Here is a 25,997-nt window from a genome sequence, read left to right as displayed (position 1 = left end):
GCTGGTTGTGTGAATGGGATCTGTTTTTATTGCACGTTGGTAAGCTCCATCTTTGTTTTCCAGCTATAGGGGCTATAAGGCATCTATACCATACTTCATACACTGCACTATCTTCTACTCGCCGTGGTATCTTGGTATTCCCACGGCCCAGAGTATTTCTAATGCTGCGCTAGTCCACTCCTGCTGCCTCTCAGTTTGACCTCGGTTGCTCATTCCGGCGCCTGTGAACCGACCTCTCTGCTCTCCCTGCTGCCTCCTACACGTTTTCCTCCAAGGCTGAAATGCTGGATTTTGTTGCTCTCTCTTTCTTTCTCTAACTCTCAGACCGGCTCTTTCCCCAATCACCTCCCTCTCTCCCTCCCTCCCTCCCTCCCTCCCTCCCTCCCTCCCTCTCTCACCTCCAGCCGTTTGACCTGTGTCCTCTCGAACTCCAGCTTGGTCTCCAGCTCCCGGATCTTGGCCTCCTGTCGGCTCACCAGGGACTTGTCCACCATGGACTGCTCCTGGAACTCCAGCTGGCTCTGCAGCGCCTGGATCTGGGGGCGAGAAATGACTCTGATTATTATACAAGGTTTATACAGGTCAAATTCAATGTCAAACGCTGCATTTTTTGTGGCACAAACGGCAAAAAATATTTAAAAGATGTGTGTATATTTAATTTCTTAAGATTTGCAAACATTCGGTCAAACAGAGAAATGAGGAGAAATATCTATATTCAAAAGCAAATTCAATATAACAAAAAAATGCAGTTGAATGTGTTTAATAGTTAAGTAATGTCATTTTTTCCCAAGAAAATGACATTTAATCCCTGTTTGAATGAAATGAAATGCTTTAATAATATTTCAAGCCTTTATTGGGGCACAATTCATTTAATGGTTTTTAATGCTATAATGTCTTAATTGGGAGTCATTTCTTCTAGTTCCCAATGGTCGTGATCGGCAAACACATTAACCAATCAGAGAAGAGCTGCACATGGCACAAACGGCGTGCTGAAGTTATCAGCAACTCCATTCAGATCTTTAGTCGCAGGAGAATTCCAACTGGTCAAACCACTCGCCCTCCAGGATGGTCACCCAGAGAAGCATTACAGGGACATTCTCGTTAAGTAAATGAGTGAGTTATTTGATTGGCTGTTGCAGAGCTCCAGACGGTTGATCACAAACAGAAAGCAGGAGCGTCTGGCTGGCCAGGCTAAACCCGCTGTAACTACAGACACTGGGAAGTAAAATAATATAGAGGACACTTTAAGACTTTTTATTTATTCATTCAGTCTGATTATTATCCAGCTTTATTAACCTAAATCACAACACAAGTTACTCTTTTTCCTTAAGAACAGAAAAACATTCTAGCTGTCCAAAATATCGTGTTATTAAAGTGTTAATACAGATCCATTTTAACGGCGTCAATTTTCCGACACACATTATGCGGCTCATACACCGTATGTCAAACGGGACCGCATCATGTGACCGCATCACGTGACCGCATCACGTGACCGCATCACGGGACCGCATCACGGGACCGCATCACGGGACCGCATCACGGGACCGCATCACGTGACTGCATCATGTGACTGCCAGTTTACGGTGGAGAAATAGCACTTGTTGTAGGTATGTTTTCCTTCTGCATGTTTCAAATCACTTATGGACTTATCAGGAGCATAAACTTTCCCGAGGCTTTACTTTTACCACGTCATGGACGACTGTTTTTGTCAAACAAAACTAAGTTTGGAACTAAAGTGGAGCAGCCTTTACCTGCTCTCCTCAGGTCAGTAAGGACCTTGTTATTTTAGTAGCTCTGCCTTTCTTCTTGCTTCTGCATTATTTTCAGCACATGTGCCTGTCATGTTGTGCTGCTTTTGGAGCAGAAGAGCTAAACTCTTCCCTCTAAAGTCGAGAAAACAAAACATGCTAATGATACGTTTACCTTGTAAAAATGGACCTTCAACAAAACATCACCTACTTTGAGCGGTATTTATGAATAAGAGTGAACTTTATGTTGTAAGACAACAAAGTCAGAAAAGAAAAAAAAAGTGTGCTTTCAAACCCGACTGCACCCCAAGTTTACTGTATATTTGAAGTGCCCAATAAGAGTAATGGAGTATTAAAACCATCATTCAAGGGACATTTAGAATAGATAAAAATGTGCAATTAATTGCGAGTTAACTATGACATTCATGAGATTAATTGCAATTAAATATATTATCGATTGACAGCACTAAAAAACGTTTAGGTTAAATAAGCCAATAACAACTAACTACGCTTGAAAAGAAGTGGGAGGAAGACACAAGCGTTATAGAAGGCTCCAATCAATAATATAGTTTATCTAGGTATTTCACTCCAGACAGGTCAGCCAAAAATACACTGATGTGACAGAACTCTTTTCCAGCATCGTCAATACAAAAGTAAACACAAAGTTTTGACAAAGTATGAAGTTGTTGAGTGCCGCAGGTCAAAAACTGTCCCAGATTTTGCCAAAACAAACTTCTGTTAACCTTTTGCCGCAGACTGACAGATTTGGAATTAGAATTTAGAAATGCCTTGAAGGAAACCAAGTAAGACGTGAAAGTTTGGACACAGAGAAGTTGGCAAAGTTAAAAGTCATTGCTAGACTACTGTTATGTGTCAAAAAGTAGTGATGGGTTCAGAGTTTGAGCTGCACAGAAAAAAAGAGCTGCTCTTTAGACACGCACCATTTCAGCATCAGAGTCATTCGTTTATGAAGCAGCTGACTCGAGACTATAGAAATAATGTATAATCACTTCAATAGATGTAGAATTACCAAAAAACTGCAGTGAAGAAATACAAATAAAATATACTTTCTAGTGTTTTTTTTCTGCACTTTTGTAGTTTATTGAGATAAGAGATAAGATGATACTTTATTGATCTCACAGATGGAGAAATTGCATTCGATGAGAGAGCATCCGGCAGCAGCACCCATTCAGTGCGCACCACTCTTTTTCCACTCTTTTCTTTCTTTGGTGAAAGATCTTGTGTCGCGGCCGCCATCTTCACTGTTTTGGTCACAGGAGGAGCACTTATTCAAGTCATCATCTTTTTGAGCAACACAACGATCTGAATTACGGATGTGTTGCCAGCACAGATTTTTGACAGTCATCGTTATCAAGAAAGCTCTCAAAAATATGGAGACATTATTTTTTGCCAATAGTACCCAGCCCCAGTTGGTAGTGGGAAAATTGAGAAAACTAAAACCCTGATGTTTTTAAGTCTGAACATGTTTCAGCTGCATACTACTTGTCAGCTTCAAATGTTTCTTAACTGGGGAAAATGTTATGTCGGAAATGGCTCAATTTTATCTTAAATTACCCCGTCATTGTTAGGTCCAGAAATGTTCAGTTGGTTTTAATGTATTCCTTAAATGTATATTATATACAGCTCATTGTAAATAGTGCAGATGCAGAGCCCCAGTGGTGATGTTTTTGTTCTTTTTGTCTCATACTCTCATTTATAGTTGAAGGGTTCACAGACACAAATCCCATGGATGCCATGGGGCTCGAGCTCCCACCTGAATCTTAATCTGCCCTGATGACATCAGGTCAGTCCATCACATTAGTAGGACTGCGGCGGCAGAGCAGAAGCATGGGCTGTTTGACTCAAAAGGATGAGCCTGGCCTCCACACCGTCGTTGGAGAGTTTCAAGATACAAGATTCTTCAAGACTATTTTGCAAAAGAGCTACGTTGTAATTCAAAACATAACTTTTTGAGTAATTTGTGCTTTTCGGTCAAACAATGTTTGTTTGAAATGTCGAAACTGAGACCAGATTTTGCTTTGTCGTGGAGCTTAACTCTCGGGTGATGGGACTGGGCAGTGGGCTCTCACTGGGAAAAAACATATAGCTCCGGTCAAATGCTTTTTATTTACTGGTTTTCCTTTTATTTCAAGACTACTTGCATTGTAGATTCTCACTCAAGGCGTTCATTTATGAATGAACACATATGGAATTAGGTTTTAATAGATTCTTCAAAACGGTCAAATGGTTTTCATTTCAGACGGTTAAATCATTTAGGGACAACCCGATGGTTCCGTAAATTGGCATCTATGATGGTTTCCCTCTGCCCAATACACATTTACAATCTTTTGTTCCAACTGTCATAGATCTTTAAGAGTCCAACTCTGTAAAGTATATTCATCTAAAGCGCCCCATCCTAATTCACTTCAATGCTACTCATGCACCTGACAGACATGTAATCAGCCAATTCAACTAATGTTGTTCATTTCTGGCTCTGAGAGCTCAGGAAATTGGAATACATTTTTGGCTGTTTTCCGTGACTGGCCTGTACACACAAGCAAACACAAGTCTATTTATTGACTTAATATTCGCTAGTTTGTACGGTGAAAAACGCCCCCGTCCCGTCATTGCAAACCCCCCTCGTCTCTCGTTGAGGGGGTGGAGAGCTCGGTCCTAATCTCGCTCTAATGTGCGGGAGTTTGATTTGCGACGCTCAGAGCTGCTCATTACGGCGGTGACAGCAGAAGCATGTTCGCTCCGATTACCCGTCTCCTTCTGAAAACAATCTGCGGAGCGTCTGCCGACTTGAATGGCACATCAATTACTCCACCGGTTGTGTTTGTCAAGAGGGAGAAAAATGTAACTTTCACGGACGCGTCGACGCAGCTTCCTCAGACGAAAAATGAAAGGGGAAAATCCTAAAGCCTCAATATGTGTTTAGTATTCTACTTGGTCCTTACCTTCTCCTGCACCTCCTGTTTCTCCTTCAGGGCGTCCTCCAGCTGGGCCTGCAGGTCGCTGATCTGGTTCAGGTTCTGAGCCGACTGAAAAGGCAAATATGAAGACGGACAGGGTTAAAGAGCGACCCAGGTAGAGCTGTGATGGCAGCCAGCCTTTTTTCTAAACCCAGAAAAGCATGTGCTTCACCCCGTGCTTTAGTTTGTCAGGAATCGACCCAAACACGTGGGCGATGGCACAGATTAGCAGCCTCGATATTGTCAAAACAAAGCTTACCTTTTGTCGTAAAACACTGTAAGCCATCATTATATGGGCTAAAGCATTGTTGACTGTCACAATCCTAATTTGAAATGCATTCAAATAGGAGGGGGAACAAACCATTGCAAATGTCCTCCAGTCATCTGTCAACTTGAGAAAATAATGAATTGCATTAGCGTTTTAGTGTCATGCCTGATACATTTGACTCTTTTCTATTGACAGCACAATTAAGTGGAAACCCGCCGTCTCTGTGAGTCGGTCCCATCTCAGAAGCACCTCTCCCTGACACACTCCATCTGCCTGCGCCTCTGTAATAATGGCTTCATGATAAACGCGCCTGCCGTGCTTTTTCCGCGCGTTGGGAAACAGTGGGGAGCCTTTTATAGAGTACATTAGCCTCCTATGGGAAAGAACACACAAGGCAGCTGCGGTGAGTCATTATAGACACTGTATTATATACTAGGTGGTCCTGTTAAATAGGGACTAATCTGAAGTAGAGATGGAAACGGCCAAAGAATACTGACCTTTGTAGCAGAAGCAAATAAGAAGGGTTTTCATTTTCTAACTGAATGCACTTTCCTCTACAGTTTAGTACACGGTCATTTCAAAGGCCGTTTTCTCCGCATGTACCAGCATGTACTGGTCTTTAACTTGATATTGTGAAGGCTTTCTTGGAAGGATTTGTTCATATCCAATTTCAAGCCTGATTTTATGACAATTTAAGCCCCACAAAAATACATATTTGACATATTTTTTTGGAAATATTTAACATTCCCTCAGATTTCTTTTGTATCTAACAGGTCATCAAAATTATCTCATAAAAAATTCAAAGGGATAGTCAGATCTAAGAGAGCAAAATGTAGAGACAGAGAGAGCGGGAGGGAACTTTCAAAAGTAAAAAAAATATAATTATTCAATATAACTTATGTTACATAAAATTTCCGGCCCTGGCGGTCAATTATATACACAACATTTAAACTGACACACTACCACACTTTGAACTACAAATATTATATGCCGTATTTCTACATCAGAATATTACGGGAATGGACTACTCAAAAATAATTTGAAATGTGAACAGAATTCAGTCCATAGCCTTTGTAATTTCTTGTCCCATATGCTATTTTAACATAACATTGTAAATGATTGTAAAGCATCGTCACTGGTGGGTCGCCGTGACCGGGGCCACATTGCTCCTGACTTTGGGAACGGCTGCCTATATACACATTTATTTTTCCTGTTCACTTGCAGTGTCTTGCCCTATGTGTGTAAAGTCCAATGAAGGGGAAGGGACTTACTATGTCTGCAACAAAGAGTTAAAACCTCAAACTATCTCACAATTTACGGGAAGGAAATCAACACAGGAGCGGATTCTGTTTCTGTTCTCGCGGTTCATGATGGGGGGTTGGTCTGATGGAGAATTCAACATGTTTAAGAGAAAAAGCTGTCAGAGTGAGATGGTTTGGGAGAGTTCAGAGGAGGTATAGTGAATATATTGGTTGAAGAATGCTGAGGTTAGAGGATAGTTAATATAAAATAATATATAATAGTAAGGTCGTGGTTTGATCTGACAGCACATACTAATAGTAAAGTGCACTGATATGTCAGACCTGAGAGACAGCGGCCTTGTGTTTCTTCATGAGTTCGTTGAGGTCTTCCTGGTCCTCCTCCATTCTGGACTGGATGTCGTTCTTCTCCCTCTGCAGACGGCTCAGCTGCTCCTCGAGCTGCAAGAGACGCGACACACAGTCACTATGGAGAGCTCTACTTGTTCAAGTACATAATGTCAGTACCATTATTTACTGGAAAGATAGAAATGCTACTATATAATCAAGGTACTTCACTAAGAGAAAAGATGGCGGCAAACTTTAGAACATCCCCTGTGGCCTAATCTCAAGCTTTATACATGGACTAAATAGAAGGGCTGGGGGTCCCCTCCCAGGGAGAAATGATACAACTGTCAATGTTTTCAGCATTTTCTGAGTTAATTCAAAAGTGTTTGTTATGTGCAGTCAGATTTATCAAAATCATTGGATGTGTAGAAGTTTAGATATCGGTCCCCAAATGTCATATCTGTCAGGCTCTCCCAGAGATGGGGACTCGCGAGTTGGACTCGGACTTGAGTCGGACTTAAGTTGCTATTTTTAAAGACTTGCGACTCAACTTGGACTCATCCCCTTAAGACTTTTTTTTTGTCTCTCCTCGTGGGTTTGTCGACATCGTGAGCGCGACATTGGGACTGTACTTTTAGCATCACATCAACACTTTCTCTTGTTATTAATGAAAAGCCCATTGCAGTAAGGCTTCATTGGGCTTAGTACTAGCGGAGTTTAAGCACCACAGCGCGAGTGAAGGAGGCGGAGTTAAGAGGAGTTTGAGCTGCTGCACAAGTTGTAACCTAAACTAAAGTTACTACTCAATAAAGTGATTAGTGATCAAATCGTAACAATTACGAGGCTACCCCGTTTATTTAGGGAATATTTTGTCAGACAAAGACTAAAAGCTGGCAGTGGATATCGTGTCCTGTATCGAGTCCTGTCATGTAGCTCCAGGCTGAAGATGCTGGACCATCATGTCTACAGTCTGTAAACCTGCGTCTTCAAGGTAAGACTGGAAGTATTATATGACCACAGTGGATGGTGTAACATGTTCAGTTTATACTGTGTGATACGGGGCACTTCAGTAACATGCTGAGGCTAATACTGCAGACATGTTTGTGACAGAGTACTGCTGTGAACTAATTTATACTGATGTTACTTTTACAAAACTGAACTTAAGAAATGTCGTTGTGTGTGAGGAATAGTTGAATAAATGACACAGGGTTTGCCTTTGGCCACAGCTTTAGACAGTGGTAAATAGTTCATATTATTTATGTGTTTTCCTAACTTACCATTGCATAGAGATTGACTCTGAATGGCCTTGTGCTTCATAGAAATATTGTGATGCTGATTATTTGTGTATGGAAGCCCTGGGCTTGTACTTGTCTAATAGTTGATGTTAATTTACAGGCGTTGTTTTTAAATTTTAAAGTGGTTTTACTGTGCTCTGCCGCGATTTGAATTAGTGTAAAATATATAGAAACCATGGGACTTGGACTTGACTTGGACTTGCGGGGTCAGAGACTTGGCCCTTGACGTGGACTTGACGTGGACTTGCGGGGCTACAGACTCTGACTTGACTTAGACTTGTAGGTCAGGGACTTGGACTTGACTTGGACTTGACGTGGACTTGCAGGGTCAGAGACTTGGCCCTTGACGTGGACTTGCGGGGCTACAGACTCGGACTTGACTTAGACTTGTAGGTCAGGGACTTGGACTTGACTTGGACTTGACGTGGACTTGCGGGGCTACAGACTCGGACTTGACTTAGACTTGTAGGTCAGGGACTTGGACTTGACTTGGACTTGCTGGTCAGGGACTTATGTGCATCTCTGGGCTCTCTCTTGAACTGCTAGGTGCTTATTGTAATATAACCACGAAATACCAAATGGCAGGTGTCTAGATATAATCTCATAGTGCATTTTGAAACCCTTCCACCCTGCTGTCGTCTCTCCCGTCCCTTTTCACCCTCTGTCCCTGCAATGCCCCCATTAGCTTTTAGCACGTACGCAGTCAAGTCCTCCTCTGTTCTGGGGCTCTACTCGGCAGTTTACTTAAGCCCCCAAGTCATAAACGACACGTCCAATTACCGAACACCTTTGGCACTAGACAAGCGAGGGACCGCACGCCACGCTAATCCTATTTAGGTAATGACGGGTAATGCACAGAGCAGGGGGGAAGAGAGGGCGGCTGCGAGGGCTTCAGGATTAATAAATGATGCATAATGTGGTGATATGAATACGCTAATAAACCCATTTGTGGAGTAAGGAGAGAGAGCCGAGACAGGAAGGAGGAAGTCGTGTGACGCTCGTGAAGGGGCCGGTTCTGTTGGCTGGCAAAATCAACTTGAACGGTTTGATTAAATCTCATTTGAGAAAAAAAGACAGATCTTTTCCTTTGTTTTTCATGCAATGTCAAACAGATGTAAGTGAGACACAAGACACAGTCAACAGGTCAGCAAACGACATCAGTCCGGCCCAACCCTGCACACATTAAGCACTGCAGCTGCCCGTCACTCAAACAGGGTTTATTGTGGAGAAATGTCACTTTAGTTTACAGTATCTGATCTGCTGTGGACATCTTTGAAATCGTGTATGAACTGGTCAGGAAACGAGTAGCAGAGGCTTTACTTTTGCGACGTCATGGACAACCTTTTCTGTTAGACGGAACTGAAGTGGCCCAGGAGCAGCCGACCTGACAACCCGTGAACCTCCTCTCTCTGCAGGTTAGGGAGAAGCTCTCGCCTTGTTTTTTTTATCTGTGCCTTGCCTCTTCTAGATCAAAGTCATACAAGAGCTATCGGCTACATCTAAACTCGCACAATGACAGTGTGCCGAGAGTTACAATGACACGTTGTCATGCAGGGTTTAAAGGCAGAAGCAAGTCAAATGTAACGCTTTTAAAAAAATCAGCACACATTTCATTTTTTAAAATTTGCAAACAGTTCATCAAACAGAGGAAAGAGAATTGTAAGAAACTTTTATAGCAAAATACACGGTCAATTTCAGCCATAACTGCAACTTAATATGTTGTATTTTCGATGGACTTACACTGTTGAGCAATGTCATCATTTTCCAATAAATTTAGATTTAATGCCAGTTGAAGCCAATTTAATGCTGTTTGGTGAAATTTTAGCACAATTCATTGAATGAATTTTAATGCTATTTAATGCCTCGCTGAACCCCTGTTATGGTTATGTTGTAAACATTAACACGTTGAGTGCCAAAAACTGAAAAACCCGTTTTTGCTGGGTTTTTTATTATTATTATAACAAAACTAGACACTCTAATACACCGCATGTGTGACTTTGGTAGCTCTGTGATGAACAGAAGTGAAATAAATGACGATCAAAAACTTGTGAAAAGTCACAATTGGACATTTGACATATATCATTGCATTTCTTTTCTTCTTTTTTTAGTCTGAGAGGGTGTGGTGTTGCGTTCGAACAGCTGTAAACCCGACACTTCTCTCTCGCTCTCTGGAGCGCGTTTGACAAAGGAATATCGAATACCATGGAAATATCGAAACAGTTGATATTATAACATATTTTAACGCTAGTGTCTGTCCAGAGAGGAGAGAGGAGAGACGAGTTAATCAGAAAGTAGAGAGTTGCATTAGCCTGGCCTTAGCCATCCGTAAACTCCGGTCCCTAATTTCCCTACATGTGCGTCTGGGTCTGATCTCGTATCGGCGGATACGAAAGTAATGGAAGCTCTTCAATCCGTTCTGGCTCGGCTCCCAAATATCCAGAAATTAAAATTGAAGCTTTGTAATGCGCAAGGAATGTCCTCAAGAGTTATGATAGAGTTTTGATAGAGTTATGATAGAGTTATAATGGCTGCTTCACTCACTCGGGCGCAATACATAGTACGTCACGACCAAACTCTAGTGAAGAAGGAGTTCACCCCTCCCACCTGATAACGGAGCTCAATTGAGAAGTTCCAGACCCTTGTATGAAATGCAATGACTACCAGGGTATAGTAAAACCAGGCTAGTGTTGCATTAAACCCCCGTGATTTTGATCAAAACAAGCCTCTATTTAGCCCAGGATGTCTCTGGAACAAAGGCACGTCGAGTCTCTGCTTTCAAATGCACTCAATGTCTTAACAACATAAGGGGAAAGAAGGCTTTTACCATATATTTGAGGTAACCACCCTGCCCCAACACATGGGTAGGCCGTGGGGTTCAGATCAACCAGATTGTCCATTCTAAAGACTAAATAAAGGCGTCAATACTTTTTCTGTCCTCCTATAAGACTGGACGATTGGATTTTGATAAAACTCAACAATTAGGTATCAAGTAATACAATTTCTCATACAGGCTTCTGAAAACAAATCTTCAGCAAAAAAGATGAGCTCGACTTGGCTCCTAAGTGTCGTCTCCGTTCACAGAATCATAAATTCCATCGCTGGGAGGAGGCGGCACCGAGGGCTCGAACGTGATTAAAAGTCTTCCCAATAATAGCGCAGAAATTCAAAAGACGGCTGGGTTATTATCAGGGGAAGGGCTTATTTGTGCTTTGTTTACAAGTGCCACACACAGAGAGGAGAGATATGAGAGCGGAGACGAGCAGGCAAGGTGCGCTGTTGAAAGGACTAAAAATATCTGACGAAAAATCTAGGGCAAATTCATTTACATATGAGGAGATCAGATCTGCCCTCGATGCGTTAACAGTCGGGCTGTGTGATTTAGTGAAAATATCTCATTGTGACTTCTCTAACAACCAGTGCGATTAGGTCTGTGTTTTTAAAAAATCCAGACCACGGGAACACTTTCAACATGTCCAGGAGCATTTGCGCTTGAGAAAAGACTGAAATATGAACCGCTGGATTATTATTACAAGAATGACCTGCGTGTGGCGTGAATGCGAAACAAAACAAATGCACACCTTCCCCCCACCCACTCCCCCACAACTCCTCTCCCGGCCACGGAGTCGATCTGGTCGGAGGAAAATGCTTGTCTCCACCCACTTAGATGCGCCAAGTCTGGAGTGGAAAGATCACAAATGTTCTAGTCTGCGAGACACAAGATCGGACCCCTGTTCTCTTATTAAATAAAAAGTTATTTAGTAACTGAATATTGTTATATAGAATTTAGTGTTATCCATCCATCCATTTTCTTCCACTTTTCCGTTGCCGGGTCGTGGGGGCAGGCGTTGGAGCTGCCCAAATCACATTGCACCCGCCCCTTATGGACGGAAGGACGGCCTCATGGTTCTAACCGGGCCTGTTGGTCTCTCATAAGGAGTTTCTGAACCGCTCTTTGTCTGACCCGTCACCTATAGGACCTGTTTGCCCTGGGAGACCCTACCAGAGGCATGATGCCCCCGACAACAGAGCTCCAGGATCATTCGGGCGCTCAAACCCCTCCACCACATTAAGGTGGCGGTTCCTGGAGGGGAGAATTTAGTATTAATAACGCATAATAATGCATTTGTCTGATATAGTGCTTTTCCAGAAGCTCAAAGTTGCTTTACAATTGTGTACATCAGTCATTCACTTCAGACACGGTGGTGGTAAGCTACTGTTGTAGCCACAGCTGCCCTGGGGTAGACTGACGGAAGCGAGGCTGTCAATCTGTGCCATCGGCCCCTCCGACCACTACCAACCACTCACTCACTACGTCTACTCAGGCTTCCTGGTGTTTCCCGGTCTCCATCCAAGTCCCGACCAGGTCCTTCATGCTTAGCTTCCAGATCTGACGGGATCGGGCAGAGCCATGTGCATAGAGAAGAGGATTTTTCACTCTGACAGAACGTATCCATCAATATATTAGCAAGAGACACCACTTTAACCTCTTAACCACCTTAACTGAGCACATTTTCTCCATTTCGGCTTTACCCAAATCTAAATGCTTCTCGACTGGAGCTTGCAGTCTATAGACCATGTGACGGTGGCGCATACAGTATAGTAGAGCGAGTTGTGAGTTGTGATCGGAGTGTCGGCGGTTCGAATCCCGCAGGTGCCCACTGTCATCGTGTCCTTGGGCAAGACACTTCACCCACCTGGCGTCCACTGGTGTATGAATGAGAGTGTGAATGGGTGACTGGTTCCTTGATGTAAAGTGCTTTGAGTGCCAAAAGCAGGTAGAAAGGCGTTATATAAATGTGACCATTTACCAGTGTGACGCCTCATTTGAAAGCTAAGACCTACAAAACTGATCATTTTTTGTCGCTCTTTCGTGGCTTTCTTGTTGATTTTTTGTTGCTTTTACATGACTCTTTATTCTTTTTTGAAGGGTTTTTGTTGCGTTCTCATCTTATTTAATGGCTTTTTGTCATTGTTTTGGTTGATTTTTTTCAGATACTAATGTATTATTACTGTAAATAACACATTCATACAAGTATATTACTCTGTTTTGTGTGCCTGTAATGGAGTTTCTTTGGGCACATAATGTTGCTCAAAATGCAATAATTAACCAAATGAATCAATTGCTTACAAAGATCCAGGTTTCACTCAACACAAAAACCCGACTGTATAATGTTCCAGTACATTTTGCCATATTTCACCTGAACTTATATGTAAGTCATTGAGCTTTCCCGTCCCCCCAGCCGCGCTCACAAAGCTGGGCGTGCCGTTTCAGACGTTATCCCTCCTAATGTTGCCCTGGCTCTCGATGGCAACATTAAAAAAAGGCGCGAGACGATTTTCTCAAAGCACTGCAATTACGAGAAAGGAGCCGGGAGTGAAAATGGCGCCCCATCTGAGGGAAAACGAGCGCCCATTTGCATGATTCGCTGTAGAATGGCGCGGCGGAGGGAAACACGGTCCGGAGCGGCGTAAAAAGCCGGCAATTTATGCAATAACCATTTGCGGCGACGAGGCTGGAACTGCCTTTCAGCCCGAGTGGATTGGAGACAGGAGTTGACCCCAATGACAGGCTTTCGCAAAATATCACATTTTTAGCGACCATTTTATCAACGCATTATTGACTCACTACAAAAGTAACACCAAAAAAGGGGGATGTGGCCGGAAACTAGGAATAAATATGGAAAGAAGCCAAGGGACAAGAAGCATTTGGAGATGTTAACTGTGGCTGTGTCATCTTACGCCAGCCAGACAAATCAAAATATCTAAGAAACCATCGGTAAAAGGCACTTTTTGTATTTTAATGATCTAAAATCACAATGGGACTGATATTTACACTTTGAAAAACGTGTTTGCGAATCAAATCTTGCACCATAACTAAGAAAACGAGGCTACAACTGTCTGACAAATCATTTTTAGTGCATTTAGCTTTGACTTTAGTGCAAAAAGCTTTCACTTGTGTTGCCTGCGCTGATTCTTGGAGTTCTGGGTAAAATTGACTGAATTTTTTTTTTTTTTTTTTTTTTTTTACAGTTGAGATCCAGTTCTAACCGTTAACCTTGAAGATCCGTTCACATCACATCACTGTTGTTGGTTGATAGAGAAATGTTTTTGTGCTGAATTTATGTGTATGAAAAGTGCTGTATAAATAACGTTTTGATTTTTTGCAGGTGGCCCACCAAACTGTGGCAAAGGAGGCTGAGGGGCTCACAAAGGCATTGGAAAAAGAGATAGGCGTCCTCCGTGAAGGCCTGGAGAATCAACGGTGTACAGAGACAATCCTACAGCTAAACTTAAAGGCCAAAGACAACATCATCAGAGCCTTGGAGGAGGAGAATATGTCACTTTAGGCAGAAACGCAAACCCTGAACAACAACTCCCAAAAGCTCAGAGAAGTGCTCCATCTGACAGCCCAAGAGCTGGAAGGGGAGCGCGAGCAGAGACACCAGGCTCTGGAGGGAAAAGCTGAAAAACACTATGAGAGCATGTAGAAGGACAATGACATGAAGGCGGCCTGGGAGAGCGCCACAAAAGAAATGGATAAACTGCAGATGAATCTGCAGCAGAAAATGTCAATAATCAGTGATAAGATGACACGACTGGAGAAAGAGCTCGTGGAGCAGAGAGGCTTTTGTCAGAAGATCCGCATCAGATGGAAGGATGACACGGCTGCTTCAGAAACATGTTATTCATTTGTGGGACCCAATAATGGGACAGAAGGAAAGACAGAGCGTGTCATCAAACAGGTGCAAAAGACACTCACACTGGACAAGACAACTGATGAGGGGCAGAGGAGCGGAGCACTAGGGCTGTGCAATTAATCGAAATTCTATTGTGATTTCGATTATTACACTAAACGATTACAAAATTAGCATAAGCGAAAAAAAATATATATTTTTTTTTCCATTTTTTTTTTTTAAATTTATTATTATTAGTATTATTTATTTTTTCATTGCAAAGCAGACTTGCATGATATTTTCCCTTCACATTTCACGTGCCATGGCTCATGCTTTTGCCTGACATAAAAACAAACAGCGCTGTGTGATGACGTCATCAGGCCGCGTTGCTCAGTTTACTTGTGCAAGTGTGAGGGCTGCCCAGCAGGGGGCAGGTGTGAAACAGAGACCTCTCCTTAATCAAGGCAAACTTGAAATCATTCGTACTTTTATGAATGTTCAGAAAACAGAACATATTCAGCATAAATATATAAATAAAATAAATATTTTTTATTAAAGGCAACAAATAATCGTTTGAATAATCGTGATTTCAATTATGACTAAAATAATCGTGATTATTATTTTTTCAACAATCGAGCAGCCCTACAGAGCACTGCAGGAGACGGAGATGGAGCAGAGCGGAGACTCAAATGAAGAGATTTAAAAACAATGCACACAAGAAGGATGAACAAATAAACAAAAAAATGCAGGACAGACTGTAAAGCAACACTTCAGAAGACTCTGGTTAATGAAGTTCATTCAGTTAAAAATAATAAAACTTATATATATATATTAAAATATATACATTAAAAAAAGAACGGTGTGTAAAGCGTCTTTGAGACATGGGGACACTGGGACATTTAAATCGACATAGATTTTCACAGGCCACTTACATATGTGGTTCTAAGTTTGATTTGTGTCGTGACTTTAGTCTGAAGGACTCATTCATACAACCCACAAATCATTGATACATACAAAGTCAAGTCAAATCTGGTAAGGTACATAATTTAGATTCAGAGGCCTAGTAGAAAATCAAAACAATGCTGTCATTTTGGTCACCATCGTCTCAGGTGTGAATGCGACCTTCATTGTAAAGGTTTAGTAATGATTATGACTAAATTCTTCACACTTTTTTGTCAGTTAATAAAAACAAAACAATAACGACGGACCAAACACATCTGAACTTCCAGTGAAACAGTTTGAAAGAGCCTCTTACAGTCATGTGAGAGAAGCTCCGAGAAGCAGCTGCGATGTGATGAAATAAGTTAAACCAGAGTCAAACTAAATGACGTCAAATGATTAAGACTAAAACAGTCCAAATCAACACTGTCCTGTGACTGGGTTTGCCCTTTGCTGTTTGATACTTTCAGGCCCAAACAGAACTGCTCTGAATGTTTCATCCACCACAAAATTCAAGGGCAGCTTTTCATTTGCACGGACTGTTCTGAGATTTAAGTTGTTCTCTGTGCAGACACACACAAAAAAACAAACTTGTTTTTGTCTGGAACAATGATCCACCAACAGCCGCGCGGTGGGAGGAGGGAACAGGTGTGACCTCTGACGCCGTATCTGTAGCTCAAGGCAAAGCTCTGCGCTCTCCGTACGAGCTCCTCCTACAGCGCAGATGGACCAGGATTTATCGAAACATTAAATCCAGTCCAGATCCCATTAACTCACATTTAGAGCTACACTTGTCTGAATTTAAAAGGAGACAGACACTGCAGCTGGTATGTATTGTAGTAAATAAAGGTAAAAAAGGGTGTCCTGTGATGCTGAGGCGCCCATGGACGAGTTTGGTGACACTCATACTTGCAAATTTGGGTTTGTTTCCTCAGTTGAAGCACAGGGACAACTTTAAGGTACACTGTGCAACATTTTGGACTATACTGTTGCCGGCAAAACAAAACCTATTGACCAGCTCAACACAGAAAATGCTATTACTGCAGTGAGTAATAAAATAATGGATTTGAATGAGAAACTAACCTGTTTGTCTGTTATTCCACTGCCTGTAGTCAAATCTCCATGGAGACGAGCTGGAGACGTACCCACTCCCAGTAAAGATTACAGTCATATCTTAGGAGAGGTGAGCCTGATAAATGTTTGTTTGGACATTTATGCGGTATTTTTCAATGATGAAAATATCTGTCATAAAATAAATGTTTGTATTTCAATTTTATGTTTTGGGTAAAATTCTACGTGGTGTGGCTTTAAGTGGAGAACATACGACACAATTTCTAGCTTGGTGGAGAGTGTCATGTAATCACTGCCGGTGCTAACCAGCTCCAAGCGCAGTTCTGCCACTTTGTTCATACTGTAGTTACCTCAAAAGGAAGTTAAAAAGAAGAGAAGAAGCTGGACTGAGTCTCGTGACCGTGGAGGGGAAGTAGCTTTGTCGTAGTTTATTTGCAGTAAAGATCTGGCTAGAAAAAGTCATTTCGCTGTGGCCACTGTTAGTGTCGATGTTATGATAAGAAGGGAGCTACGGTATTTTCTGTGTCTATTCTGCTTTTAAAAATCAAACATGATGTACCCTGCCTGTCTGGGGTCTAGTCGTGTCTTTCTCCCGCCCACAATACGTGATCCGAACGAGAGCTGAGTCGTGAACCCCCCACACTACGAGACACGTTTCTCTGCGTCTGCCTTCGACTAGTCAAGAGTTGTTTAATTTGATTAAAAAAAAAAAAACGTCAGTGTGTGCTGAGCTTTAAGGGAAAATCATCTCTTGTTTAACTCAGGCCAAGTACATGTAACATCCCTCCAAAATACTTTTTCAAACCATTTTGTAGCAGCTTTAATAAATGAAGTAAACCATCGCTGTGTCAAACCCTTTTGGTGCAACTTATGATATTGACAAACAGAATAGTAAATTTAAAGGGGACAAACAATTTCAGGAAGAAACAAGGAAGTAAGAGCAGGACTCACCGACTGTTTGGTTTTGGACATGTCCTCGATCTGAACGTGCAGGTCCTCGATCTCCACCTCCATCGACTTACGAGCCTTAACCGCCGCGGCACAGGTGAACTCCGACTCCTCCAGCTGGAAACACGGAGCGTCAGAGTGTCAGGGCCGCGGTGGAGCAAAGGCTAAAGTGTGAGGGGCGTCTTGTTTTGAAGTACCTGGTTTTTGAGCTGAGCGATCTCCCTTTTGCTCGGGGCGTTGTTCTTGATGTGGTCCAGCATGATCTGGGCGTCGGCCAGCAGGGCTTTGGTCCTCTTCAGGTCCTTCCTCAGACGCTTCTCCGTCTCCAGGTCTCCGCCTCGGACCTGGGAGCAGCGGAGGAGGACGATGAACGTTTACTCTCTGCTTGACCCTCTCGGCTATGATCATGAAGGATTTTTATTCAGGTTTCTCATCTGTTTACCTGGTCTTGTGCGGTCAGCAGTTTGGACTCCATCTCTCTCCTCTCCTTCAGAACCTTCTGCTTCTCGTCGTACTCCTCCTCCAGCTGCACCTCCATTTGTTTCAACTGCGACACAAACCCACACATTTTGTAATTAGATTTGGAACAGTTGTTTTAAAATCAAGGTTCAGTTCATGCATCACATTTCAAATACATTGTAAAGTATGTCAGGGTTTATACAGGCAGCAGCAAGTCAAGTTTAATGCCAATTTAATATCAAGCTAGTATACTTCTAATGCCATAAACAGACGCAAAAAATATATATCTGCGCACATTTCTTTTGTCAACATTAGCAAACATTCTGTCAAATTAAATCTTGAGGGGAAATTTTGAAATTCACCCTGGGACATCACACATCTTCACCTTTGTGATTTGCCAATTGTGTACATTCAAATTCTAATAAAAGTAGGCCTTGGCGATATGACAATAAAATAAAAGAGATTTAGACATATACACCCCTCATTAGGAAACATTGGAAATGATTAGATTTGTCATTTGTTTGATTTGGTGGAGACGAAGCTGATGTTGATGAACACGCGTGAGACTTGTGCTTGTGCTTGTTCTTGTAGCCATCGGCTGAACTGCATTCATTATCCCACATTCGGACTCGCAAACACACTCCCATTCATACTGCAAAGTGTATGAAGGCACTGGAGGCTAATATAGTGGAGCAGTGGAGCAAAGTACCAGTCTGCTATTGGAACAAAAGATAAGGCAATACTGGAATTGAAAAATGAAAGTAATTGGTTGTAGGTTGTTTCAGCTCAAATAATGTTTTCTTTTTCTTGTTTTCCCAGTATTTTTCCCCTCAGTTTTTCACAACTAACATCTTCCCCATTTCCCCAATTTTCCATCTTTTTGCCAAAATTTCTCCCATTTTTATTCCCCATTTCCCCACAAATTTCTTGGCATTAGAGATAAACCGGATATCGTACATTTGCAGCCTTTCCACACATTATTGGTCTGCTTTCTGGTTCGAGGCGACAAATGTTTTAGTATAGGTATCAGAGAAAGTGTAGTATTGTACTGGTAATGAAAAAGATTTCACGGTACCCAGCCCTTGTATCCAGCACATGAAGCTTTGGAACCCACTACTCTAACTAACCACTGAGCCACTGAGCTTCCAGTAGGGCCGAGACCGTAAAAAGGCTTTTGGCTCCTGAAATGGCTTGCCATTGGCTTTAACTGGCTTTTTGTTGGCTTTTTGCTTGTTTGGCATCAACTGGCCTTTTGTTGGCTTTTTCCTATTTCAACGGGCATTTTGCGTTTTGTTGGTTTATATATATATATATATATATATATATATATATATATATATATATATATATATATATAGGCTATATATATAAATAAAACAAAAATAAAAAAAACAGCACGACAGAGTGCTACTTAATTTCCCTAATCAACTGAAAACATAACCTTGTTGATAAAGCGCCACCACATTCTCCATAAGCCTGTGTAGTGTCGCTTAAGGGAAACTGGCCTTCCGCCAAAAAAGCCAATGATAAGCCATTTCAGAAGCCAAAAGCCAATTTTCGGGCTCGCCCTCTCTCTGAGTTTGTGCAAACTGTGGTCTATGGCTGCATAGCTCTGTTTCGATTTGTCAGAATGGCTAAAAATGTTTACATTTTAAATATTAAAAACTATGCCCACAAAACTAGCTGGGGCTTTCGCAACAACTCCCAGAACTGCATTCGATTTGCGTATTTGTTTTTAGGATCGCAGAGGGAAAGCTAAAAATCGACCTCCTTTGTAAGTTTAAATCCATGCGACCGATTTTACAACCTACCCCACCTACGGGCCATAGTTACGGTGTCATAAGCAGGTTTAAGGTCTAACTTCAGCTCTATAATATTGAAATATTGTATGCTTCAAAACAGAGCATTTCTTCCTCTCCCTCTTCCCCTCCGTAGTTTTGTAGCGATCTATAAAACAGTCGCTGCAACAAAAAAGCAGCCAAAGTCATTAAAAAACCTCCAGCCTCTCCAGTTTGTCCCATGTGTCTGCGTCTTCATTTGCTCGGCCTAATGCTCTATGTAAATGTCACAAAATGAGAGCGCCGAGTCAGCACCGCGGCTAATGGAACTGCGCCGGAGCTAATTACGCCGGGGCTAATGAGGCTAGCCCAAACAATCACAAACACACTGTTGTCTTTAATGGAAACGCGGGCTAACGCTAATGCGACTCCCACGCTGACCTGACAGAGCCGTGGGCCGGTCACGTGATCCCCAGCGGCCAATGGGATCGCAGGCTGGAGGTCAAAAGGTCGAAATGAAGCCGCGTTTTGTAATAGCATCGCAAATCACCGAGTAGTAGCGAGTGTTTAGGTGATTTTGTTATTGGGAAACAACACCGGTGTTAAGGCACTTGACTTTTTTATATTTGTATTGCTGAGGCCGCCCACACTGATGCTAATGCTTTCAGAGCCAAAGTTACACCAGGAAAACTTTATACACCAACCTCTTCACCAAGTTTAATGGACTTTTAACTTGTGTTTTAGTTGCAGATGCGTCATTGTATAAAGAAAGATGTATAAAAGGTAGAAACGCAGAAGGTGGAAACACACAAACACTCCGACGCTGTGAGAGTGCATTATTTCTGATGTCGTCCTGATTTAGTCTTGGTTTAAACCTGGTTCAGACCTCAGTGACTCTTGCTTTTCCCAGAGTCAGGGCTAAACCCCATGATGCTGTTTCAATTTGATGAAGCTAAACTGTCCAACCTCCCGATTCACCCGGAACAGTCTTCAATTTGAGCCCTGACCCTCATTGAGATGCCCCGGAAGGTGTTTCAGGTTATTTAGGAAGGGATCAAATCAATCTCAAACAGTTCCCTGCTAATATTTTATACACAGCACCTATTAATGTGTTATTTTAAGGGATTGAGCATTGAGCTGCATATATAACCTACTTCTGCTGCTGCTCGACATCACAGTAAACTCATTATATTTCAGCTTCAGGTAGCAACAAGATGCAAATCTGCAAGAGGCATTTTAAGGAGTCAGAAAAACATCCTTCGTTTTAATCTTCTCAAATGAACGGGCTCTTTTTCCCCTCCTGCTCTGACTCGTGGTGCTTTGCGGTGAGGATAGTTTGCACAGCACACGTGGAGTTTGTTTATAGTGAGAGCAGACAAACGTGATTGTCCTGAAGGGTCAGCAGCCCAAAGGAAGCGAGGCTGGGACATTCTGATTGGTGCAAGGCAGGAATAGAACTCAGTCTTTTGTAGATAGGTTAATGCAGTAGCTCAGACCTCCATATCGAGGTGATAAAGGTTCATCGTGCAGCTTCAGTGTACTCAGATCTGAAACTTCAGACAACAACAACCTCCTAAAACAGCCTGCTCTCTTTGCTCACACAAACTCACACTAGTTTGTTTTATTAATTTCTGCGTCTTAACTGTAATCCTATAGAACGTCTCTTTGTGAAGCACTCTGTATAACTTAGCTAATGAACCCTCTTCAAAGTTGGGCCTTCACATTCCCAATTAAGACTAAACTAAATCACCACGGATAAATGTGTAAGTTCCAGACAGACTTCGTAACATTTGTGAAAGCAGATTTTCTCTGACCTTTTTGCTGCAGGACTGGCGGATCTCCTCCACCTCGTCGTCTTTGCTCTCGATCTCTTTGGAGTGCGTCTGTCGGAGCCGCTCCATCTCCATCTCCAGACGAAGTTTGGCCTAAAAGTAAAAAGGGAGAACATTTAGATTCCCTTATACACAGACCTCGCACTTCTTCATACATTATTCATTTCCGTGCTGATGATAAACTTTTTTTTTTTCCTGGCACGGCTTTGGTTTGTGCATTCTGCTCGAAGCTATTTTACTTTTATTTTTGTGATGAAATTAAACTTTAACGGAAACTTTATAGAAACTTTAAAGAAATGTAGATCTTTTTACCACCTTACCATCGGTGTTTCATGTTTTATAGCTTAGAAATAATGCTATGGAAACACCTCAAAACCTGAGCTGCTTTGAAATATGTTCATAGCAGAAAGCGAAAGGTCTAAGTAAATTACCGTTTCAATCAAGACACACCACTGCAGTGTCTAGAACAACCCAAGTTCGGCTGTGGTGCCTGTTAAACCTACATTACCTTTAAATAAAACATTTTGGTACCTGCTCCAGCATCTGAATGGTTCCGGCCTGTTCGTCCAGCTCCTCCTCCTGGTCCTTTACTTTGGCCTCCAAATCCCTCAGCTGCTTCTTCACCTGAAACAAACGGCAAAACTCAATGTAAGACTAGGCGGCGTTTTAAACGTTGACTTTCTTTGTAACGCATTGAAATCGGATGCCGGACGATAATATGAAGTTATTAAAAGCTTTTAAAAGGATGGACTTTGAATTAACATGACTTCTTGTTTCAGTAAAGCACTTCAGATCTAATGTGTTGACCACCGTTGGAGAAAGACAGTTACTTAATTAGTCTATGTGAGTGTCTGCTCTTCTCCACTTTCTGTGTTTGTTAAGAGACCATCTGACCTTGACTGTCTGCCCTGATGAAGACCTAATCAGTCGAAATACGTTGGTGTCCCTTGATAATAAAGGATTTTTACTTATAAGCCTGTTGTGCCTCGGATCTCCTTTTTTCTTTTTCAAATGAAGATTATGGATACGGATTCTGGAAGAGCACCTGACTTGAAAATATACCTGACCCACAGCAGCGCTCACTCGCCCTCTTACCTACCATTTGACCTTTGTTTGTTTTCCTGTGGTCCAGTGAAAACAGTTTGATTCTACGTGCCTCGGTTCCTGAGAAATCTAAGCTAAACAGAGGCTAAATTTGATCAAAATCAAATTTTTTTTAGGATTCTGAGATAATGCAGGTTTTATGAAACACTCTCCTCCTCTAGCCTCTCTGGACGGACACTAACGTTATGGGAAGAGGCAAATGCCTAAATACGACAACGATAACATTGTTGACATGTTTTGAAACACTGCGTGTTATAGATCGTTTTTTATGGCGTGGGCATTTAAACAGCCTGGTTCTGGATTGTAGACTTTAACAGGATGTTTCTCAGTCGTCCTTAGACCAATTTTGACCATTTAAAAATTCTGAGAAATGTTAAAATCTCAACTGATTCGATCTTTCCGTGGGAAGCCGCTCTGCTTTGTCAAACGCGCTCCAGAGAGTGAGAGAGAAGTGTCGGGTTTACAGCTTCGCTGCACAACAACACGCCCCCTCGGACAAAAAAAAAACAAAAAAAAAAACGCAATCAATGTCCAGATCGTGACTTTTCACAAGTTTTTGATGCTCATTTATTTCACTTCTGTGCATCACAGAGCTACCAAAATCACACACTCTGGCACACAATGTGTTAAATTGCAGCTTCAAAAACCTGAAAATGACGCCCGAAGGTCAAGTTACAGTATGTCTGCAGCCTCCATCAAAGTGTCATCAGACTGTCTTCTTCTGCACATTTGAGCGATTCTCCTGACTCGGTTAATGCTTTGTATGCCTGTGTGCGTGTGTGTGTGTGTGTGTGTGTGTGTGTGTGTTTGTGTTTGTGTGTGTGCGTATGCTTGTGTGTGTGTGTGTGTGTGTTTGCGTGTGTGTGTGTGTGTTTGTTTGTGTGTGTGTGTGTTTGTGTTTGTGTGTGTGTGCGTATGCTTGTGTGTGTGTGTGTGTGTGTGTTTGTTTGCGTGTTTGCGTGTGTGTGTGTGTGTGTGTGTGTGTGTGTGTGTGTGCGTATGCTTGTGTGTGTGTGTGACTTTGCGGACCTTGGCGAGAGATGCTTCGTCCTTGGATTCCTGAGAATTGAGATCCAGCAGCTCGGCCTCCAGTTGGTCCAGTTTTAGGTTCACGGCGCACACCTCCAGGTCTTTGTCCTTTACATGTGACACAAGAGTCAAGAGAGGAGACGGGGAGAGGAAGAGACGGGGACAGTGTGACCACAGAGAGTAAACAAACAGGACAACAAACACCTACCAAACACCTGCAAAAAGCGTAATATCTGAAATGTTGATGCCAGGTGGAATCCACTTTGATGGATTTAAGGCCTTTTAATGCCACACAGAAACTATGTACTGTATGTAGATGTAACACACTGTAGTTAAACACTAAACACCGCTCAGCCAATGTTTTATATAAGAGTGCAATAGTTAACAAGGATGAGTTCACTTTCTGCATCATGTTTGAATGCCAAATGTGTTCAAACAGCCAAATAGTAGCTCGTCTGTGATAAAGAACTGTTTAAAAACCATGTGCTCAAGGTTTGAACAAATGAGTCACGTTTTTAGGGCCTTTAATCAGTTGTGGTTTGGTGCAGTCGGTGACATTTAGCGTCCAATCAATCGAGGAAAACTGTAATAAAGATGGCGATGGTGTGTTTCTATTGTCTCAAAACACTGCAACTGCTACGTTTAATATAAATGATCAATTGTAATCAAAGACTGTTCTGTTGAGCTCACAACAAATATTTCTTTGCTACAATGTAAGGAGCTAGGTTTAGTTGACATATCTCTATAGTGAGGGGGTCTCCAACCTGTGGCTACCAGAGAGGTTTGGGAAAGACGTTTCATCCGTGGCTTTTGCTTAAGAGCAAGTCCGATCAATTGTGCAGCTTTGCATTGGACCAGAATGACTCATTTCAATAATTAAAGGGATATTTCAGAATTTTTGACATAGGGCCTCATTTCCTAGTTATCCAGAGTGTTGCCGGTACCTGGAGATATTTTTTTTGTAATTCATGCAGTTCTTATGTTTGGAGAGTTTCATGGCACTAGGCTAATGCAAGGCTAGCGCATGTCTATGGTATCAGCTAGCCTGCATTAAACACAGTCTGACCCGCTCCACAGAGCACCTGAGGCAAATCACTGATAACACCAGACTAACCATATAAATGTCTGTGTCCATAGAACAATTTTAACCATTTTGCATTTAAAATACCTTATATTTGAGCAGCATCAGCTTCGTGGTTGTATAAGCTACGCAGCGGCGGAGTGATCTGCTAGAAAATAGTCCCTCAAAATGCGATCATTCATGTGATGCAAGGTCAGTTATGTTCCAAAAATCATTCTATGGACACAAACATTTATATGGTTAGTCTGGCGTTATAAGTGATTTGCCTCAGGTGCTCTGTGGAGCGGGTCACACTGTTTTTAATGCAGGCTAGCTGACACCATAGAAATGTGCTAGCCTTGCACTAGCCTAGCGCCATGAAACTCTTCAAACATAAGAACTGCATGAATTACAAAAAAAATATCTCCAGAAATCAGCAACACTCTGGATAACTAGGAAATGAGGCCCTATGTCAAAAATCCTGAAATATCCCTTTAAGTCATTTTAGGTCAACATTGCCTGTTGTAATGTAAAAAGTGTTAAATAATGTTGCACATGTTTAATAGGTTATCACAAAATGCCATAAAGAAGCATAACATGTCTCCTTTAAAGTAGCTCACAATCATAATATACACATAAGTATTGAAAGGCTTGAACATAAAACATACCCAGCATAAATAAAACACGCGAAAGGCAAACGTGGCTATTGTGAACGAAAAGCACTGAAAGAATCCAGAAATTCCAAAACGAAGAGTAAAAAGTGAAGTTGCACCTCGAGCTGCTGCCGTAGACTGAAGGCCTCCCCCGTCAGCATGTCCTTCTCACGGGCCAGTTTATCCCTGAAGGTCCTCTCCCGAGACGCTTCCTCCTGGGCCAGGCTCAGCTCGCTGTCAAACCTGCACGCGATGCAACGGCGTGAGCAAACTACGTCACACACCAGCAGAGTCGTGCGGCGCTAGCCTTGACTCCCGCACTTACACGTCTGACAAAATGCACAGAATGAAATGAATCAACACATTCCGAAGCCGCTTAACCTAATCTTGACCTAAAGCTAGTTCAGTGGCTGTAGACTTTGACCCAGGGAAGTAGAGGTATTGGCTAACACTACTAATGCTAATGCGTGCTGACCATCCGTGTATGCCGACCCACGTTAGCGCCTTTGCTAATCACAGAGCGGTCCATTTTCAACTAAACTCGACAGCTTTTAAACATAATTAGGTTTAACTCTTGG

The 25,997-nt window shown here is 42.2% G+C and overlaps 1 protein-coding gene across 10 annotated transcripts in view; it reads right to left on the bottom strand.

Moving 5' to 3' along the window:
* LOC306964848 (unconventional myosin-XVIIIa-like) overlaps positions 1-25,997 on the bottom strand; it is a gene marked incomplete at its 5' end in the record, with an annotated part of 153,435 nt that overhangs the window by 22,643 nt on the left and 104,795 nt on the right. For all 10 annotated transcript variants that reach the window (XM_079559008.1, XM_079559011.1, XM_079559014.1 and 7 more), the window contains 10 exons: positions 399-536; positions 4,709-4,792; positions 6,575-6,691; positions 17,508-17,621; positions 17,702-17,848; positions 17,947-18,051; positions 21,556-21,666; positions 22,105-22,197; positions 23,707-23,814; positions 25,539-25,662. In XM_079559008.1, the coding sequence (XP_079415134.1) occupies positions 399-536; positions 4,709-4,792; positions 6,575-6,691; positions 17,508-17,621; positions 17,702-17,848; positions 17,947-18,051; positions 21,556-21,666; positions 22,105-22,197; positions 23,707-23,814; positions 25,539-25,662 (1,141 nt within the window). The remainder of the gene's footprint in view (positions 1-398; positions 537-4,708; positions 4,793-6,574; positions 6,692-17,507; positions 17,622-17,701; positions 17,849-17,946; positions 18,052-21,555; positions 21,667-22,104; positions 22,198-23,706; positions 23,815-25,538; positions 25,663-25,997) is intronic.

The sequence above is a fragment of the Gobius niger genome (genome assembly GCF_951799975.1).
Source record: "Gobius niger genome assembly, chromosome: 1".
Classification (NCBI taxonomy): domain Eukaryota; kingdom Metazoa; phylum Chordata; class Actinopteri; order Gobiiformes; family Gobiidae; genus Gobius; species Gobius niger.
Note: the sequence above shows the minus strand (reverse complement) of the source record. Positions and strands in the feature narration are given on the sequence as shown.